This window comes from Oxyura jamaicensis, chromosome Z (genome assembly GCF_011077185.1).
Source record: "Oxyura jamaicensis isolate SHBP4307 breed ruddy duck chromosome Z, BPBGC_Ojam_1.0, whole genome shotgun sequence".
NCBI classification, from domain to species: Eukaryota; Metazoa; Chordata; class Aves; order Anseriformes; family Anatidae; genus Oxyura; species Oxyura jamaicensis.
Window position 1 is genome coordinate 306709 of NC_048926.1, and position 21032 is coordinate 327740.

The window sequence follows — 21032 nt, forward strand, 5'->3', positions numbered from 1 at the left end:
CAACAAAATGATGATGTTGCAACAGTAAGACAATGCTCCAAAAACCAAACTAAATGCCATCTCCAATGGCAAGGTTCAAATAATCTATTTCCTACACTGGAAGGGTAATAGTAATACACCTGTTAGTTACGTGCACTGCTTTGATTTATGAACTGCATATTAAAAGGGTAGTCAAGATTTTAAGTTTTGTAATTGCTAGGTTTGGGAATGAGACCACTAAATTTCAAGAAAGTTGTTTTTGAGGACACTATGGGTAAAAGCAAAGAACCAATCCCACTTATTTTAAAACATAGGAGTTTTCCATGTTTCTACAGTTGGAAAAAAAAACAAACAAACATCTGTTTTGAGCATCTCAAATTAATTTTAGCATGGACTAGATTTTGAAAGCTGACATCCATTAAATGTTACTAAAGAAAATTCAAAAAGATCACAAGCACATTTCAAGAAATTTTGATCTATCAGTTAATTTAATGTTAAATTACTCTTTTATTTTCCTTTCCACATTAAGTCTATTTAGTGCTCATGGCAGTTATAGAGGAAATTTGTTAGACTCATAGCTCCACGTACTTCACAGACCACAGCCTGCCCTAAAAGCATGACTCCTGAGCTGGCCCTTGTCATCTCATTTCAACCTTTTCAGTCAAATTGCATTCTACAATGTTTACAAGTTCATTTCTTATACCTACTTGAAACTGACAGCCGCAAATTATGGTGGTAATTTTCTATGAAATCAGACAGAACTGTAAATGACTTAGAGAGTTTGTCAGTTCTCTCTTACCACCATAGCATACGTTTAAGAGTATATGCTGTTACTGATAAATCTTTGTCTAAGTTGTTTTTCAGAATATTACAGTAATAGAGACTTCATATCATAAACACTATTTCAGGGCTTAATGCCCTTACCGTAAGAGCCTAACCTGAACCTGAACCGCTCTACCTGGAATTGTAGCTTGAGTTTCCCTGTCTTATCCAAAGTGGATGTGAATATTAAATCCATTCCTTTTGCAGCACATTTTTGAAAATCTACCATCTCTCGAGTCTTCACACAAATTCAAAACTCTCTCTCTTCCCTCGTAAATCAGCCCTTAGGGCTTTTGAGGATTCCCTCTATTCCTCTGGTCCCTTTTGAAATGGTTTTCTATTCTCTTGGTTTGGGACCCTGTACTACGACAATATTTTTATAGCTGAGACCTCACCAGTGCTGATGAGATTAGGAGGATTGTTTAAGGTATTCCTGTTGATACATCACAGGATGAACTACCTCTTGTTCAGCTGATGTTTTTCATGTCCTTTTCAACAAAAATTCTGCTAATTATTCCCATTCTGAGTAGCAATTTGCAGTTGTTATAAAACAATGTCTTCACACTGCACCTGCAACTCATCAGAATCATTCTGATTTCTAATCCTGCTCCAGTGAGCTTCTCTCACACCTCTCCTTCATGTGCTCTGCTGATCTAATGCGTACATTCCCTCTAATTTACTGTTCAATATATTGAAAGATGGTGGATCCAAGACAGATTTGAGGGGAATCCATTTAAAATATCCATTCCTCTGTCAGTGAACCACTGGTAACTATTCTGAATATGGTTAGAAAGCCTTTGTGTTTTTCTTCAGGAGACCTTCTAACAGGTAGATCATAATTTCCTATAAGGCTGCAGAAGTTTAAACATGCTATGTGAATAGAGAATATTACTTTGTTTATGGATCGCAAATAATGTTGACTCAGCTGGCTAAGGCCACACACAGAGAACTAGAGACCATATATATATGTATAAAGAAAAATATACAATATAAAGGAATTTACTACTGGACAAATTAGGACTGTTTACACTTAAAATCTGAAAAGTATCGTGTTTTCACATCAGTATGTTACAAGTACTACCTAAATTATTTTATCCGTAGGACAAAAGTATTGAATAATTATGCGTAAGAATTACAAAATATATCTGGAGAACCAAGACATTAATAGTAGCTGAATCAGATAATATTTTCAACATTCTTATTGTATTCTAACAGTGAAATTGAGTACACTTGTTGCATCTTAACTAATCACTTCAGCTAAGAATGACTAAAATGATGGCCAGTTTGTCACAGTAATGGACTACTGAGACTTGCACGTTTAGAGGAAGCACAGTTATCATCCACATGGCTGATTTCAGCATATGTTCTCAAGTTCTCACAAAAAGCAGGCTCTGTCATAAACCTATCATTATGGTCAAATGTCATTGTACTTCCTTACCAAAACTGTGGAAACAAATGCTACTATTGAGATTGCTCAAGCCAAATGACTGAACACCAAATGCTGATTGCAGTCATTTACTCAATACTGAGCACAATGTTATCACAATGGAGCTGCAACGTGTCCAGTGTAATAATCACTGGCATCACCTCTGCTTCTAGAGTCCCCTGGCAATTGTAGTAGTATGGTACCACAATGAGACAAAAAGGATTTTTGCTTGAAGCAAGTAGCATCATCAGAAAAAAAAAAAAAAAAGCCAACAAACTTCTATAAAGCTTGCTATCTAAAAGGGTAAAAGAAAAATTAAATCAACAGAGGGAATAGAGAGAGATTTCAAATGCAAATAAATGTATTTTTATCTTAAAATCAAACTAGTTTGGGGAATATATTTTTTCAACTCCCCATTTACTTTTAGAGACAGAAAAACTAAACCTTTTCAAAGCTAGGAAGATTCAACAATTAAACAGATATTTTTAAAATAACAGTTTTATTCTGTGACTCTTCAGTGGCAGCAGTTTACCATAATTTGCCAGATTTAAGTTTCCAAATATCTCTTGGTAGAAACAGTAACAGAAGATATAAAGAATAATTCTATAATAATGTTTGAAAAAGGCTAATCCTGTTGTTGATGAGTGTACTATTTCTGTTTTTTTATTTACAAGTATGTATGCAATTTTGAAATAGGTATTAGAGACAGTGATTTAGAGATAGGGATTTAATAACGTACTATATAAATACAACTACAGATTTGCATAGGATTTAATGTTACTGATACTGAAAGAAAAACAAACTACAATGCATATTCAGCAGTATTAAGATTTTAATTCTCTAAGTTTTGTATAGCGAATATACCCCCTTCCAACTGTTTTGTGAATTATCTATTTCTGTGAAGCTTATACAGTCTGTAGTAATACCTCATTAGAAAGTCCAGCTTAAGTCTTTAAAAAAAGGGGGAGGGGGAATAAAACCCTTTCTGGGCTGCTTTATTTTCAAACAACGACAAAAACTAACACAGTAGTTCTGAGATGCTGTAATAAGACAAATCTACAATGAAACATCACTTACACTAGAACTTCACTAACAGAACTGAATAGATATTAATGGGCTGGGTGCAATATAACATGCTATAAATAGGAAATAAGATCAGAATCAGCACTGCCACAAGACGTTCTCAAGGGAGAGGAAAGAGTATTATCAGTGCTAATTTCTCCACTGCCTATGTATGGAGTTGTGGCTATATGATCTTTTCTCATCTTATTTTCTATTCCTAGTGTGTATTTTAATTTATTAAAGTGCAAATAAGCCATGGGATCATCAACAACAACAACAAAGAATCCAGAATATCAACAAGAACAAAAGAAACCACAAAGAAGAAATGTTAATGCTTCACAAGTCAGAGAGGGACAAAGCTTGATGAACCAATTAAAAGCAAGCTTTCAGTGAATATACAGTACCGTATGAGGGCACTAAGTCTCTGGTATCAATGTCTCCACATATCAACACCTGGCTTCCTAAATGAAGAGTAAAATTATAAAGCTTTCACTTCAATATTTATTACCTCCCTTTGTCTAATTGCTGTAGTACCCAAGTGCTTACTTACTATGATCTATATAAAACGTTCTTCCATCCAAATGTATTCTTTCCTCCCAGCCAGGCTGGAATTGGGAATAAAAAAAAAAAAAAAAGAGAGAGAGAGAAAATACATGAAATAATACCACTCACAAACAGCACAAAGCAATACATTATCCACGCCTGCTTAAATTGTCTGAAAGGTGCTTGTCAAGTAGAACGCACAAAACCAGATGCATTATGCCAAGGACAAAAACCTAGCAAGGTTCAAAGAACTGGCTGTTTACCCAGGTGACTGCATCTAATATAGTAAATACTTTTTAAAGCTTTGAAGTGGAAACTTCTTGCATCAGGGTTTACACCTGTTTTCTACTATGAGGAAATGATCACAGAGAATAGATTATCCATAATCTGTTAGATTTGAGAATTTCTGCTTCTACTTCTGAAACACCTGTGGGTTATGTACTGTAATTATATAAATCCTAATAGAGTGGGATAAGAATTTTGAGGTTGGTGAGGCACTGGAACAGGTTGCCCAGAGGAGCTGTGGATGCTCCATCCCTGGAGTTGTTCAAGGCCAGGTTGGATGGGGCTTTGAGAAACCTGGTCTGGTGGGAGGCATCCCTGCTCATGGCAGGGGGGTTGGAAGTGGGTGGTCTTTCAAGTCCCTTCCAGCTCAAAGCATTCAATGATTCTGTGATTTTTACCTATGTCAGAAATGGCTTGTTTAGTTGAGTTTAAATCTGTGACTAATTATACCTTTCCATTGATGTATGTCAGGCTACCCTGACTTCATAGCACATTTTACCTCTTGCAATTAACAGGCTAAGTTTCTCCTGTTGAGCGCCTCCTTATCTAAGCAACATGTCCTTGGACATTAATGCATGCTCAATGTATCTGAAAAATTACAAAGGAACAGCTACTTCCACAGCTGTTTTCTTCAACAAAAATCACATTACTTCTGTGTTGTAATCAGAACATTCAACATGATAAACATATTCAACTGAACATAGCTTTTGATGTAATCAGTATTTTGAGATACTGGGCCTGAAAAGTTGCCTAGCTTGATTTAAATACAAGGCAAAACCTTTTGCCAATCAAGACCAGGGCAGGGAGATTTGAGGATGTTTAAGAGGAGGATGTCTGATCATAGGTGGTAACAGGCTATTGCCCCCAGATGAAAGGCAGAATTTGTTACCAGTTGCCCAAAAGGAGCACTCATTCTGGTCTGCTGACAGAGCAGTTCTTCTAAGTAAATGGCAACCCATTTCAATGAAAATCAGTAGGATCAAAAACTCATTATTCAATTTAAGATAATATAACCTGCTGCGTCCTATACAGTGGGACAGCCACCTTTTCTAATGGCACAGCTGTCTGCAGTCAAAGTCCATAATACATGCTGAGACTGCTGGTGACCACTAGTAGCTGAGTTGTAAATAAAATTCCAATGATCATTTCTCAAAAGCATATTTAACATATATAAGGCAATGTGATGAACCACCACTATACTGTAAAAATCTGCACTTTCTAAAAAGTTTCAGATTTCATGCATTACCCTCTGACATTAAGAACACAGCTATTTAAAAACAAAGGAAAACTGTATTTGACATGCATGTAAATCATTATTACATATCAGTCACAAATAGGACAAAACTTTTGAGGTTAGTACCATGATTTTCCCTACAGAATATGGGAGTTTCATTCAAAACCAAAATTTATTTAGATTTCTGAATGCCAGTATACACTGGTACAACAACAAAGTTCAATTTGAACTATCTGCTTCTTTTTTTCTAAAGCAACTGTTCATTACCTAAAATTGCACAGATGAAGGTAAAACCAAGGTAAGTTTCTTCAAAGCTCCAAGCTTCAGATAAGCAAATAAATGTTCAATCACTTCAGAATACTGTGGGCTGGCTTCAAAAAGCCTGCCTGATTCACAGATAACAACAAAGTTTTTGGTGCTATATGTAAACATTGCTTTAATAAGTCCATAAAAGCAATGAGATCAACATATGTGTCTATATACAATATATGACTACAATAATAGATCAGTTCTTACAAGATAGCAGGTATATACTCAAATACATACACATTGTCACTTACAGGAAGGGGGCCCAAATCATTAGGGTTCAAAGAAGCTTTTGATCTCAAATGCACTGGAAATTTCAGTCGTGGATCTTCCTGTAACAGATATATGGAACTGTAAATCCAACAGATCAAGTTGTGACAGATAAAAGTGACAACACATTTAGTATTTGCATGTGTCACATACTTTATTAAGATTCAAAAAATGCAATGAATTTTTTAAATATTAAGAAATAATTAGGGCAAGTCCTTAACTCCATTAGGTGTGTTATTTGCAGAGATATGGTTAAAAATTAAAGCCCTCTTCTTACGACACATGCATTCCCCTAAGTGGTATTTAGATTCATATGCACATTTTTAGCTCTTAAAACTTAATGAGAAATAAACCTATCACAAAAAGGCTGGAAAATGATGCAAATGAGCTTCTTACATTTTTATTAATGCGCAGATACGACATGAATGAATGAATGACGTAAAAGGGGGCAAGTAAAATAGATCATGAAAGACTGATACGCAATAGTTTACCAAGTATAAAAAGGTAAAATACAAACTGCAAAACACTATTGCATTGTACATAATACGTACATCTACCAAAATCTGTTTTCAGTAGATATGTACAAGTAAGTTTCCTTTCTCTGAAATGAGCACCACTACAGGCATGACATGAAATTAGATACTTAAAACTATTGCTACTGTACATCATTGCATGGAGGATTCAAGTCAGATCCCTACATCAGTTTTATGAAATGTTAGGCTAACAAATCCCATGGAACTTGAACCTTAAAGACAAGACAAATGCCAGATGAAGAAAAACAGACTGGTCAAGATGAAAACATTTCAAAGATGGCAAATGATTTAAAATTCACTACCTAGAATTCCCCTTACCCATGTAGTAGTTTTAGTATTATGATCAATGAAGAAGGGCCTGCCATTGGGCGCTATTCGCATCTCCCAGCCAGGAGGAAGGAAGCTTTGTGCAACTTTGTGTTGTGGTTTAGGAGAGTTGTAGGGTGAGGGCTGTGGAGACTGTGGATTGGAAAGGGTGTCCTTCACTGCTCTGCGCACAGGGGAGTCCTTCATACCCTGAAGAAAATGAAAGATACAAAGATTTGCAAAATGTCACTTAATACAGGAAACTGAATAAAACGTGGTTTCACAGCACTTTTTTTTTTTTTTTTCCATTCCAGATGTAATTCATTCTAGAATTAAGTGCTGGGATTGATTTCCTAGAACTTAGCTAAATTCCTCTTAATTACCTACTTCTAACTTACTAAGCTTTTTGTTTTAAAGGACACAGTGTTTTATCACTTCTCTTTGCAATGATAGCGTCCACAGTATTTACATTTGATCATATCTTTTAATGAAGCTGTCCTGTACATGTCAATATTTCATTTTACAGAGAAAAAAATGCAAACATTGCTTTGTGTTTCCTGGTGCAATGTATCTCATTTTTAAACAGGAAAGTATCCTAAATTTAAGGTGACATTATCCACTTTTTAATGGATCTCTCAATTAAAAATTTCAGACAAAACATTTTAAACATGACCTTAAAGCACATTCCTAAAATAAATGGAGGTTTAGTCTCCTTATACCAATTTGAAATTACAGATTTTCAACATTTTGACCAGGACAGAAAGGGACAGAATTAGGAAAGAGATGGTGAGAAAGGACAAGTAAGGTGCCACACTTTCAGTCCAAAGAAGAAATTTGTAAGAACTTGCTCTCCTCAACACAGCCATGTTTAATAGATTTGTGAGGTTTAACCGTACTTTCAGAAGTAAAAAATACATCATCTTTCATTGCTTAGGAAGCCACATAAGTTACACGTCTGATATGTAGCAATGAACAACAACATGTAACAGTATTCTAAATTATTTGTAAAGACACATACATTGAATACCCTTTTGAAAGAAAAGGAATATGAAATTCAATCAGTATCTTAATTACAAAATTATCCAAACTCAATTGCATGTATTATTTTCAAAGTTAACACCATCAAAATAAATGTTGACTCAAAAAAGTATTTCTGATCTTATACAACTGTAGCACTTGAGAGGAGTCATAGCAGCCCATGTTTCAGAAATGCACACAATTAGTTTTAACTGACCAACTCAAATTATCATATATATGACAGACTATTCATTCGTATCATTCAATAATAATAGAAGTTAAGTAATACTATTTTATAATATAAAGATCCAGATGGAAAACTGCAAGAAAACAGCAACATATTACGATAGAATTCGCAATAGGGAAAAATGGCTGCTAGTAACTAAAAAGGAAATAAAAAGTTATAAAGACATCAGAGAGAGAAGTCACACATAAGTGATATTTGTTGATAAGTCTGTTTCTCACCTCAAGTGGAGCAGATAAAGTTACTGTGGGTGAACTAAGGCTGCGAGGCCGTCTGATCTGAGGTTCGCTTAAGTGGTTGTTGCTGCTTGCTGCTGACCCAACCATACCATCTTCAGCAAGCTAGTTCAGATGGAAAACCAAGTTAGTTAGTTGTCAGGATCATGGTTCATCCAGAGTTAGGACATTTAAGATATGATATCAATATTTACTATTATTATTATTAAATACTAAGTATACTATTTTAAAGAGCAAGTATATTAGTTAAGTTTAAATCCATTGGAAGGGCAAACAATATACAGTATTATTAATCAAGCAACCAAACTTTCAATTTCAATCCTAAGAATGCATTTGCCTCTATGTATTAGTACTATGTACCTCTCTGTACATTACTTCCATTGTAGCAATCGACTTAATCTGTACCTACCTTAATAAAGGTGAGAAAAGTAACCAAAAAAGTCGCAGGCATTGCAATTTTTTTATGATTATCCTGAGTTGTCATGACAATGCTTAGATTTTTTTTTAAAAAAATCAAAGTTCTGAAGAGCTGCTTCAGCTGAAATTATACTCAATACATGCTACGTGTGTGCTACCTAAATTGAGCAATATAACAGATCCTCATACCTGCATAATGGGACGTGTCCATGTTGTGGTTCGATTGTTGTGATTGACATAATAAGTACGGCCCTTTGCATCCTTTCTTTCCTCCCAGCCTGAAGGTAAGCCTGGTGTAGTATGTACATAGGCCACTGAAGGCTGTTCAAGCAAGAAATAATCATATTGTTACTCAATAACAAAAAAAAAATCAAAAAAAAAATCATGTCTGCTCTTTAAAACCAACTTTTTAACTTACACCATTCTAAAAAACAAAAAACATAGAGAAAAACATGATCTCAGATTTAATCTAATATAAGCTCTTCTTCATGCCCTTTGACACAAATCATTTTTTCTCACAATAGATCTTTTGATTTACTTTTGCACAGGTATAAGTATCTTGTTCTAAAGCCAGCTAAGCTTACATGCCCTCAAACTTTTAAATTTGTACATTATACATATTGACAAAAAGGAACTTTGCATTTCAATGATTCCTCCTTAGAAAGGTTGAATTTTTCCTCTATATTAGTATGGATAAGTAAGAATTGAAGTGACCATGCTGTCTAGTCAAATCTCTCAAGTTCTGATCTTGTCTCTATCACGGGCTGTCCTGACTTGGTTGCAGCAAACTACTATGCCTATAAAAACTGAAGTCCAAACATTTTGTTAGGTACAAATGTTGCATTCAGGGTTAGGTGTCCAGAAGACTCATGATATACCCTAAAATTGAGCCCAAAGTTTAGAGTGAAAAGATGGTGCTTTCTATAATTAAAAAGTTGCACCATAAATACATAGTTTTAAAGAAAACACAGATAATGGGGCCAAAGGCACCAGTTGGTGTAAGACAAGTTGTGTAAAAAGGTAAAGCAAAAAACCTTTTTACAAAAGGTAAAGCAGCTGAGGAGGCAAACAGCCCATGTTAGAACAAACAACCATTGCAGAAGAGGTCTTAAAAACACTGAGCTCTCTTGAAGGAAAAAAAGGATGTTGGAATACGAGTCCGTGCACGCTATTAAGAGATGGAAGATGTTTAATTTTTTGACATGATCTTTAAATAAAACCAAGGGAATAATCAGCCTTCGAGATTACCAAATACCTCCACGTAGGTTAGAAAACAACTGCTAGACTTTGTAGTTTTAGAAAGGGGTCTTCCTGATAAAGTGACAATTGCATTGATTACCATTATTTTGATGGAAAAATAACTAAGTATTTTTGGCATAAACATTTCTAGTCCTTGTAATTAAACTAAAAATTCAACACATGTTGAGAAAGTGTTACTCCTCCCTTACCGTTCTACTGCCCTGAACATTTAAAGAAACGTTGAGATCAGTCTCCTGAGAATTCAGGATACGTTTTTGCTCTTGCTCTTATCTGACATGACTATCTATAATATCGGAAACTTTAAGAACAATAATAATAAAAAAATACTGTGATGGATAGCTCGATAACATTCATTTTTATTCTATGTTTTTATACATTAGATATTTAATTCATTTTAAACCTGAAGTAGTCACTATCAAATTATATATGGCGGTATTGTTTAAGAAATACATGGGGAAAGGCCCCAGAGTTTGCTTTGACAATTCAAACCAACAGACTCTTTCCTATCCTTATCACCCTCCGAGAAAAACCAGAGGCCATGCCTTAAATCTGGGACACAAGGCTACCTGGGAAACACAGGCGTGATGGTAATAACTCTCACACAAAATAACACTAATTAAGAACAATCATGCTGGTTATGTCCACTAGTAAGTTGCAACAAATTGACATTAAAAAATATGATATAGTCACATTAATTAGGCGTCAGTGTAGTTTGAAATTAGCTATTAGGAGAAAATACTAATATTTTAATTAACACAAGATCATCTGTCAAAAGAAGACTCTCTTTACATTACAATTCAATATAGTGTACATTTTAACTAATGATGAGCTAGTCAAGCAGATTCTGCAAGGACACTAAAAAAAATCTGCTGTTTGCAGGAACAAAATAAAAGTATGCTCCTCTGATTCTGTAATTCAAAAAACAGTAAATACATACAATACTGCAGAATGACACATCAACACCCAAATTAAGGTCTGACATTACTATATACAAACAGGAACCATGCCAAGTCTGAATTACATTTCTTTCCCTGAAGCAAATCATCTAGGAATGCAAATGTTTATGAAAGCCAGTTATTACAGTCACCATAAAATGATTTCTATGAAACAAATTTGCTTCAGATAGACATTTAATCAGGTTAAAAAAGAATAGTTTTTGGTTTTTTTTTTTGGCAAAGTCCAATATAAACTGAATCTGCTTTCCTATTATTATGTGGAAAAATTCTCTCAGAAAAACATTTCAAGAATTTTATTGGATGAGGAAAATAAAAATTCAGGCTTGGACTGAAGAATGAATCCTGGAAAATGAAAACTGGCAGTAAATAAGACCATTAAGAGCTGCAATGATATGCCACTGTACCTCCACCATTCTCAAATTAAGATCAACTTTAAGAATAAAAATGAATTAGTCTAATGGAGAGTAAGGAAATGAAGCAAGGTAAAAACAAAGCTACATATATTGTTTTGACGTCTCTAATCAATTATTTCAACATCAGCTTTTAAAGAATCAGGTATTGTCTCTCCCATTTTTTAGAAATTTCTGGTATTTTCTTAGTGCACTCCTTTGTTAACACTGTGGCATCTATTCATATTAGAAAAGTATTGAATTAGAGTGAAATTGTGGTATTATTTGAGAAAATCCGAAACAAACAAACAAAAATAACTATTGATTCAGTGGCTGTATTTCATTTAACACGTTGCATCTCTGTGAAAAAATGTTAATCATGGTACAAGACCTAAATCTACCCACATTTTCTTTACAGATAGTGTTTGATAAAGAGTATTATTACCGTTGGTTCCTCACCACCTGTGACAGTTGAAGAACGAGCTCTCCTAGATGGGCCACTCTGCTGTTAAATGATAATTAATGTTACACATAAGTATACTTAGTGATGAAGGTCACAGATTACTCTTACATCTTTAGGAAAAAGGAATCATCCATACTCTCAAATTTATTAAAAGAGAGCAATTAGATTGAAATAATGTTTAAGATAATAGCAAAGAAATGAACCCATCAATCACTGATAACCAAGTCAGAATCTCATACTAAAAGAACTAATTTCAAGTATCCAATTCTGTTTGTTCAGTTTTGCTAGCAATAATTAGACCACTTAGTCTAAGTTTAACATGATTAATTTTCCTCTTTCTTATTTGAGATACAAATTTTATGTTACACCCAAAAATATGGTATTTAAAAAGAAAATAGGTACATTCTGGTCATCAGTGAGTGCACAGAAAAACTCAGACCAAAAATATGAAAACGGTGTTTCAAATTTTCAGTAATGATTAATGCAGTCAAGTCAAGAGCAGCACTTTACTTAGAAAGAAAGTATGGATTCAGTTGCTGAAAGATAAATTATCATTGGATCAGTAAAGATTAAGGTTGGGAAACATCCTTCTTACAGAGCAGTGATTTCAGTTCTGCTGTTCTGAACATCCGCTAGAGAAATGAATGTTCTACAATAGTAAACTGAAAGAGACATCATGACAAGGCCCAGTCTGACTACACCAGTTAAAGAAATCCAGGCTCCATAGGGCGATAGTAAATTAAGAAGTAGACCACCTCTGGAACAGACTTCATTAGGAATCAACTTCTAGATAGGAGAGAAGACAGTTAAGAAGGAATTGTACTGGAAACCACACCATTGCTGGTCCAGAGGAGAAAGTAGAGAGGTGGGTAACACTTCAGAAGCACTTCTTTGAATGATAGCTATGATATGCAAATACAAGCAGCAAATGTAGATACACTAAAAATCTTTGACAACACATGAAAAATTAAAGAGAAAAAATACTGTGGTTACAGCGTCTGCCCAATAGCAACAGGAAAAAAAAGAAAACATCAAAAGAATGACATCAGCTTTACTAATGAACATACTAATAACGCTCTACTTACTCAATATTTCCACAGCAAATTTGTGTAATCTTTTTTTGTGTGGATTCATATGTAATATATTCCTATTAAAAATTGTAAAAAAAAAAAAAAAAAAAAAAAAATCCTGGAACACGTACTCCAGAAAAAATAAAATGTTGAAAGTATTATATTGTTTTGAAATAATTGGAGCAGTTTTATTCACAAGCATAATTTGCACAATCCTATTTTAAGTTGTTTCTCTATAGCTTACCACCTTTGCTAACCTCATACTTCTGTTGTAGGATGAAATATGTAGAACTATGAATTAGAGGGAAGGGATGCATAGTTACAGAGTGAAAAAGAATCTTACTCTTTTCAAAACTATCTTTGCATTTTTTTTTCTGTTTGAAGAACTTGCTTAAACAAAATTGCAGAAGCTGCTGCTTAAATCACTCGGATGAAAAAATTCCAACATGCAATTCTATTTATTTCTATTGTACAAGGACTGTCACAAAATGGCTTGCTTTATAGGACAATTAATTAAATAAAAGCATATTAACTACAGCTAGGCAAACACCAATCCTTTTAAATGTTATTTAAGTTGAAGGCTTTTGTAAATTAAAGGCTTTGTTTATAGGACCTTTTTTTTTCTCTTTTCCAGACACTTTTTTTTTCCCTCTCTTATGGCCCTTCTCATTCTACTTTCTAATCATGATGATATTCATTTGGTTTCCATTATGATTTGGGATAGTCATATGTCCATATTGGTAACTGAACTAGATCTGACTACAACTCATCTAGGAAAAGATACTATTCAGAATCAGATAATGTTGAAACAAGAAGAAAGAAATAAAAATTAGCTTTTGTTTACCAAAGATAATTGAGACTGTTCAGCGACTGTATCTGTTACGCTGCAAGATCTTAATCTTGAAGAAGGATCTCTTTGCTGAAAAAAAAAAAAAGATGTCTTTAAGTTAAGATGTCTTAAAACATGGGGGTTTACTTTTCTCACACTTAATCTGGAACACTAAAAAATTGTATTTACATTGCAATGCCTTTGTTTTAATACTTGTATAGAAATCTGGCAAGCAACAAAAACCTGAAGTGCTCAGCATTCCATCCTGTACTGTCCCCTTGCAGCCATGTTTGAAATTAATTGAGGAAAGGAAAGCATTTGGATACACATCCTGTACCTTTAGCATCCAAGTTACAATGTTTTATTGACCTAATCTAAGATAAGAGGATAAGTCATCCCATCTGGGAAAATGCGCAAGAAATTTATTTGTTATGGAATCAGCAGTAGAGAGGAAGATTAACTCAGGATGTAACGGGAAATGAAAATACCACAGAACTTCTGAAAACTACGTTCAAGTATCTTTGGAAGACATCCTAGGGAAACCAGAGGAAGAATAAGCAGTATAAGGGAAATATACAACTTCTGGCTGAATACTGGCAATATAGTCCTTAGAAAAATCAATAGATGGGAGTCAATGCATTTCCACATACGGCTTACTGCACCAGGTAACCCTTATATTTGTTGCTTGCATGTGGGCCTGACAGGATGGGAATACCACACGGGATAACTATGTGGTTCCGCTGTCTGCGAGATCCTGAGCCTGTGGTTGGGAAGGCAATACACTCTGCAGAACTGTCACTGGGACTACAGCCACAATGAGAGCCTTTCTGAGATCATCTGTTGGCAGTATTAAAAAAATTCCAATTTTGCTCTTAGTACATGATGTCCAGCTTACTCTGCAATAATAACGTCGTGAAGCAGAGCTTTGAAGTCTACAGCCTACAACTGACAGAGTTGTTCTCAGAAGTTAACTGGCTGGAGTTAATCCAGAAATTATATATGAAAGCAAATTAACTACTTGAGATAGAACTCTAATGTAATAATCATTAGGTCACCTCTAAATGTAACACAAAAAAGGATTTTAGAATATACCTAATCACTAGACAGATTAGGTATGTTTTATAGGCACAAAGCTCTGTTATAAAAACCTCCTGTAAGCAATTAGTATCTACTGCTATTTGACCTGGTAGAAGTATACAGTTTCTCTATTGACAATCACCTTTTGAACATACAAGAGAAACGGGGCTGTTTCATTCTCCTCAAGTAGAAATGTCAGCATCAACAAATTCTGACTGAACAAGATGTGATTTTCTTTTTCTACTAGCAAAAGCAACAAACAGTGGCAGAATACAGCAGGATTACCTCAGGGCAAAATACCGACTCCAGGAACTCTGATTTGAACTCAGCCAGGCCCAGCTGAACTACTATGAATTTCTTTGGAAAGGTCGAGGAGAAAGGACAACTCTTACATTAAAAGTCCTCCGTCCCAGATGATTTTGTAAGAGTAAGCGATGGCAATACTCAACATAAACACATACCTGTTTCTCCAGCAAGAAAAAAAATTAGAAGAGGGACAGAAAAAAATCTAAACAACTGGAAACCACTCTTTCTTAGATGAAAATTAAGCAGGTGACAATTTTATTAAAATCAGGCATTCTAATGAAAACTGTAGCTATAATATGCCTCTTCAGAATGTGAATGCTCCACCTTGGTTTTCAGTACTTCATGGTGAGATTCACAGATTGCATGCTTTATGGAGAAAAATCAGGCATTCAAAAATCAATCCAAAATCTAATACTATGAATAGGAGCCCAAAGTCTTAAAGTCTTCCCCTTCTCAAAGAGGGAAAGAAAGGGAAAGGGGAAGAGAAAGGGAGAAAAAGCATAATAAACTCATGGAGCGTTTTACCAGGACTGCCTACTTTCAATTGTAATCCTTTGTTAGTGTTAAAACAGCTGATTCAGTAAACTATGAAGGGTTTGTAAAATCCTAATATAAGAAGAGACACCCTTTAACATAAAGATGTACAGTTAAAACAGCAACTTTTGAAAAATTATCATATAATAACACGGACAATGATTGAAACAGCATTAGCAGTCTTTCCTCTTTCCTTTGTAAATGCCTAGCTTGATACTCTCTAGTATTATTTGATGTACTTTGCTTCACTGAAGAAACAGGATAGGAACACTGAAGCTAAACACTATAGGAACACTAAGGATAACAGAAGTAGACTCTCAAATTAAGCTCATACAGAAAAAAATATTGAACCTAAATTGAGAAAATCTCTTCTTCAAGGCAGTTTGTTCCATGATGTAACTAAGACACTTTTCTTGAAGATACTTTTAACTGTGTGCTCAGTTTTTCCTAAGACAAGTAATTACTACTCATCCATATAAATTATTCAGATTACTTTGAACTAACAAAAGATTACAGTAATAGAGATGCATTCAGAAAGAGCAGCGTGTCACGTACAATCAAAGAACTCAGTTGTTCCCCATTAGAATCAGGAGTGACCTGAAGTCTTCTGCTCAGTTCCTCAGATAGCTCCTGAGGACTGGTACGGGATACTGGCGATGCAGGAGGTGGTGGCAATGACAAGCTTAAGGAATCTCCACTTGCACTTGCCTCCTCTGAAATGGTTTCCCAAGGCTGACAAAAGAAAAGGAACTACGGTAAGTGTTTGTAAGGACAGACCAAGTGTCTCCTTCCCTTTGCCTTCCAGATGACTACCTCATTGTGACAAACACAGGTGTGATAATCAGCCTTAATATTTAATTAAATAAACCAATCCATAGAACGCACAAACAAGCATCCTCAGTATAAAGCAGTCACAGGGAAAAGACTTTCTTGTTGTCTTCAAGGTGGTGACGAAACAATGCTTTATGATTCAACACAGATGCAAATGAAAAGATGTATAAAAATTAGCTATCATCAAATAAATTCTATTGGAAATTTTGTTCAAAATTTAGCTAATTCTGCACTCTTACTAAAAACCTGTAAGAAACAACTCTCAATTTTAATTTAGAATAACATGCATAATAATACTCATAAGTACCTGCAAATCAAATACTAACAGATGATGAGCACAGTAAGAGCTTCAGCAATCTATCTGTTGCTCTGAAGAGCATTCAGTCAATCAAAACTATCACAAAGAATTTTGCCCGCGATTCACATAATAAAATATTCCTCAAGGTTGAATGGGATTATAGCTTTGTACAAAAAGATCACCTAGGTGTACAAATATCTATGAAGCTTCATTTAGTTAGTCTAGCTGTAAATTAAAAAAACATGCTGATTATTAAGATCTCAGAATTTCAAACAGAACAAAGCACAAAAACAGCTTCACTTTCTAAGTCAAGACACCAAAGAACACTGAAGCAAACAGCAATTCTGTCCAGCGCATTTCACTTCTTTTTACGACTCATTTCATTGTTATTCAAAGTAGAAGCCTGAAAGCGTTTTTATCAACTTATATACAACAAGCAATGCTTGGCATTATAAATGATTGTCCTTGCATTTACATGGTATTTATAGTGCATACACTATCAGTCATCCACAAATGCATGGGACCTTGAAAGTATAGCTCTGTCTAGGATTTTTGCTGCGTCACTAGTATTTAATTCAGGCAATTTCCATAAAACATTATGCATGTTGTATATTAATTAGCTTACAAAGGAGAAACACTTTGGCTTGAAGTTTAGCTAAATTCTTAAAAGCAAGACCTTTATATACCTCAGGAATGTCTCCGCTCTCCATAGGCTCTGGTTCCAAATCCTCACTGATATGTCTCCGAGAGCGAAACCGTCTATGGGCTGCTTCTTGGTTTATTTGTCTGATGTTGTTATCTGAATCAGATCCCACATCACTGGATAGTGGGGAAAAGAAAGAACGAAGGAGAAAAGAACAAGAAAACAATGAATATTAAACTAAAACACCTACTTCTTCACACATTGCTTACAAAACCTCATTAATGCTTTTGATTATAATATAAAAATCATTACTCTTGCATATGTCAGGCTTCATAAATAAGGGACAGTTTAATCTTTTAATTTAAATAAAATAAAACTGGAAGCACTTCACAAATGTCATGTAATACTGGAAATTAACATTCTTTGCACATCAGAGTTGGCACAACAGAAAAATTAAGTCCCCACTCTAACACACTAACCCATTATTGCTCATTGTTAGCCAGGATAACCAGACTCAAAATACAAATGCATGTGACCTTGAAAGTATAACAGCAAACCCTGAGGCCTCCACTTTATATACACATCTGATGATGCTTTCTAGCCATGATTACTTGGTTATCTGTCAGTAAAGATTTGTGAAGCCATTGTTATATTTAACATAATTAGATTACAAGGAGGTGCTAAATTAAATAATTTATAAACACTAATTTTTTATAGATGCTTACTGGCTGTTACCAACCGTAACAGTGGTAGCTGATGAGATTTACTTGATAAAAAGATTTTAAAAAAAGTTCAAAACCTTCAGAATGAAATGTAATTAAATTCTAAGATAAACACATCAGACAAAAAGAACGAACAGTGCCTTAAGTGCAGACAACACACATTTGCATAATTCAACTATGAATATGAACATTCAAGAAAGAACAAATACCACTTATTAGAAGCAATAGTGTAAGAATAGTAGCTACTCTAAAATAATGCAAGATGTTTGAATAATGCATGATTTCACTATAACTCTTAACATTTTTGATTAAACATACTATTTAAAGTGTAAACTTGCTACAGTACTATAACTCCAATTATAAGCAATGTGTAATGAAAGTTTGAACAGGAACTGCACGTTAGCACAAGCGTACAGAAGTAGTGTAGTCTACACACTGAATAGTAAAGAGGATCTCTTCAAAATCAATCGGTTTAACTTAATCAAAACTTAATAGACTTGAAATGCTTGTGGTTTTTTTTTTGTTTGTTTTTTGTTTTTAATATCCTTTCAACAGTCCCTGCAGAGGAGAGTAATTTATTCCTTTTAAATTACTTACTGAAAAATTCCTCATCTATCTCCCAGTATATGAAGGTACATTGTTCACGTATTAACTTCTCTTCCACCCCTTCAGATTTCCTAGATTCTCCTAGAATACTTATGTGTATATCTGATTTGCTTGCTGTGGGGAAGTCTCTTTGTATTCTTTAAAAAAGATGTTTCATTTTTAACTGAAGCTCTGCAGACTTTGGTTCTCAATTCACCAGAATATCTGTGAAAATTTTCTCATAGTTTCAGATAGGTAGCAGTTAGCACCAGAATCAAAATTAGTTATTGAAAAGAAAAGCGTGCATTTATAAGCAGCTTTGTAAAAATTGTGCTTGAACTTTTTCCAACCTTGCATTCAAATCCAAAACAATAATGATTGTTGGCGAAAGATCACTATCCTGACAGATAGTTTTGCACACACCCATAAAACATTTAACTACACTGCCACTTACATTAAACTTGGTCGATGCCATTGAGTAGTTCTGTTGTTATGGTTTACATAGTAAGTCCGTCCCAGGTTGTCAACCTTTTCTTCCCATCCAGGAGGCAGTGGAGGAGGTGGTAACTCCTCCTGACGCTGAGATGCGGAGTCATTGGAATCAACCACGTCCCATCCATGCTTAGGAATGAAAGAAAAAGATTATAAACTTTGAGTTAAAGAGAAGTTGCTTGTATTACTGTATAGGTGCAGATTCAGATTTTTTTCTGAAGTTAAAAATTACTTAAATCTAAACCATACACGCATAAACTCCATGGTTACAGTGTGCACTACATTTCTGGATTAAAACAAACAAACAAATGACAACAACAACAAAACACTAAAATCCTAACTGTCTATTAAAACAGGGATTCCTAAACTTATTTGGGTGGGCACTCTGCCTGGTGGTTGCCAGGTGCAGATTTTCAATCATGAAGCCAAACAACCAACTGCTAACTTTTGAACTCAAGCTGTGACCTTTTCTTCATGAAGGATAATCCTTCATTTTTCCTTTCTCTTTCCCAGCTGCTACTTTCTTAAAGCATATGGGAACCTCTCCTATTCACCACATCTATCCTATCCTTTTGTCAAATTCAGCTGCAGCTTGCCAAATGGTCTGAAAGTTATTGACAGCAGCAAAAAAGCTATGCAAAAGCAGGACACCATACAGATGTGCAGATCATTCAACCATACCTCTTCTGGGAAAATAAACAAACCTAAAATCAATATTATTTCTAAACATATTCAATAACTTCAATTACCCCACTATCACACTATATTCTGCTCCTGGTTCATAAGCACATCCCAAAAGACTTTAATATGTAAGTCTACTTGAATTCAAACTGAAATCTAGTTGTCATTGTGGATTCTTTCTAGGTAAAATATCCTCAATTATGTTAAGATTCAACAGGCATAAAATGCTACCTTACTGTAATTGAATTAAAGTTAAAAATATTCCTTCCCCACTACTCCTCAAAAATTAAAGTATAAAATTAAAGAATAGTTGTGTGTTGGTAAAACAAAGCCTAAAAGAATTTCTCTACTATTGACTTACCAGAAATGCTGTTTTCACGGGACACTACTAGAGCCTTATGGCATTACCTTATATATATGAGTCAGGAAGATCTTGACTTAAAATTCTTGTTATTTTAAATATCAAGGAAAATTCAGATTACATTTAGAATTTGTTAATTTCTAGGAAATTCAGATATATGGACTATTGATTATTTTATATAAGTATTATACGTGTGACACATGTATAAAACTTTTTGGATTCATATACGAATTTATATACAAAATTATATTACAATGCATACAAGATATAGAGAAAATACAAAAGTACTTATATGTGAACACACGCACTTTTTCATATGAGATGAGAGAGAAAAAAAATGGTTTTGAACCTGTAAATTGTCTTCATAGTAACAACAGACTCAACACTGCCATAAGATCCAGTCAAAGCATGGTTTTGGCTGGATATGCTGATAAACTGCTTTAACACGTGCAGAACGACGACTGCTAAGAAACAGCTCTGCTGCCTCTGTACTCTGTAGAGGGTCTTTTCAGGGCAGACCCCCTGAAAAACAACTTCCAGAGCAGAAAAATATAGCTTGGGATGAGATCCCTCATTCTCAAGTTACAGGCGACTGTCGTGCATTATTAGTAAAGCAAACTTGGGCTAACATCCACTCGGTCAGCTCTAAATGCAGTAATTCTTAAATGCATGATGGCTAATAAGAGTGACAAGAAATCTTTAAACCTGCTGTGCCTGCATGAGCTCTATTCTCTGGAAAGCCAGTGCTGCCAAGAAATAAAGAAAAGCGTTTTAACAGCTAACTTGAAATGGCTTCTCAGGAAGAGGTACTTAGATACTTAATACAGACCATCATGTTTATGTCACATATAAATT

General features: G+C 34.6%; 1 protein-coding gene across 10 annotated transcripts in view; it reads right to left on the bottom strand.

Moving 5' to 3' along the window:
• The window catches only part of NEDD4L (NEDD4 like E3 ubiquitin protein ligase), a 113228-nt gene that overhangs the window by 15630 nt on the left and 76566 nt on the right, over window positions 1-21032 (bottom strand). For 5 of the 10 annotated variants that reach the window (XM_035310096.1, XM_035310101.1, XM_035310095.1 and 2 more), the window contains 11 exons: window positions 19098-19264; window positions 17380-17512; window positions 16120-16296; window positions 13663-13737; window positions 11731-11790; window positions 8870-9001; window positions 8249-8368; window positions 6779-6976; window positions 5912-5989; window positions 3840-3894; window positions 3694-3750 (listed from right to left, as the gene is read on the bottom strand). In XM_035310096.1, the coding sequence (XP_035165987.1) occupies window positions 3694-3750; window positions 3840-3894; window positions 5912-5989; window positions 6779-6976; window positions 8249-8368; window positions 8870-9001; window positions 11731-11790; window positions 13663-13737; window positions 16120-16296; window positions 17380-17512; window positions 19098-19264 (1252 nt within the window). The remainder of the gene's footprint in view (window positions 1-3693; window positions 3751-3839; window positions 3895-5911; window positions 5990-6778; window positions 6977-8248; window positions 8369-8869; window positions 9002-11730; window positions 11791-13662; window positions 13738-16119; window positions 16297-17379; window positions 17513-19097; window positions 19265-21032) is intronic. The other 5 variants (XM_035310102.1, XM_035310097.1, XM_035310103.1 and 2 more) reach the window with 3 other exon arrangements.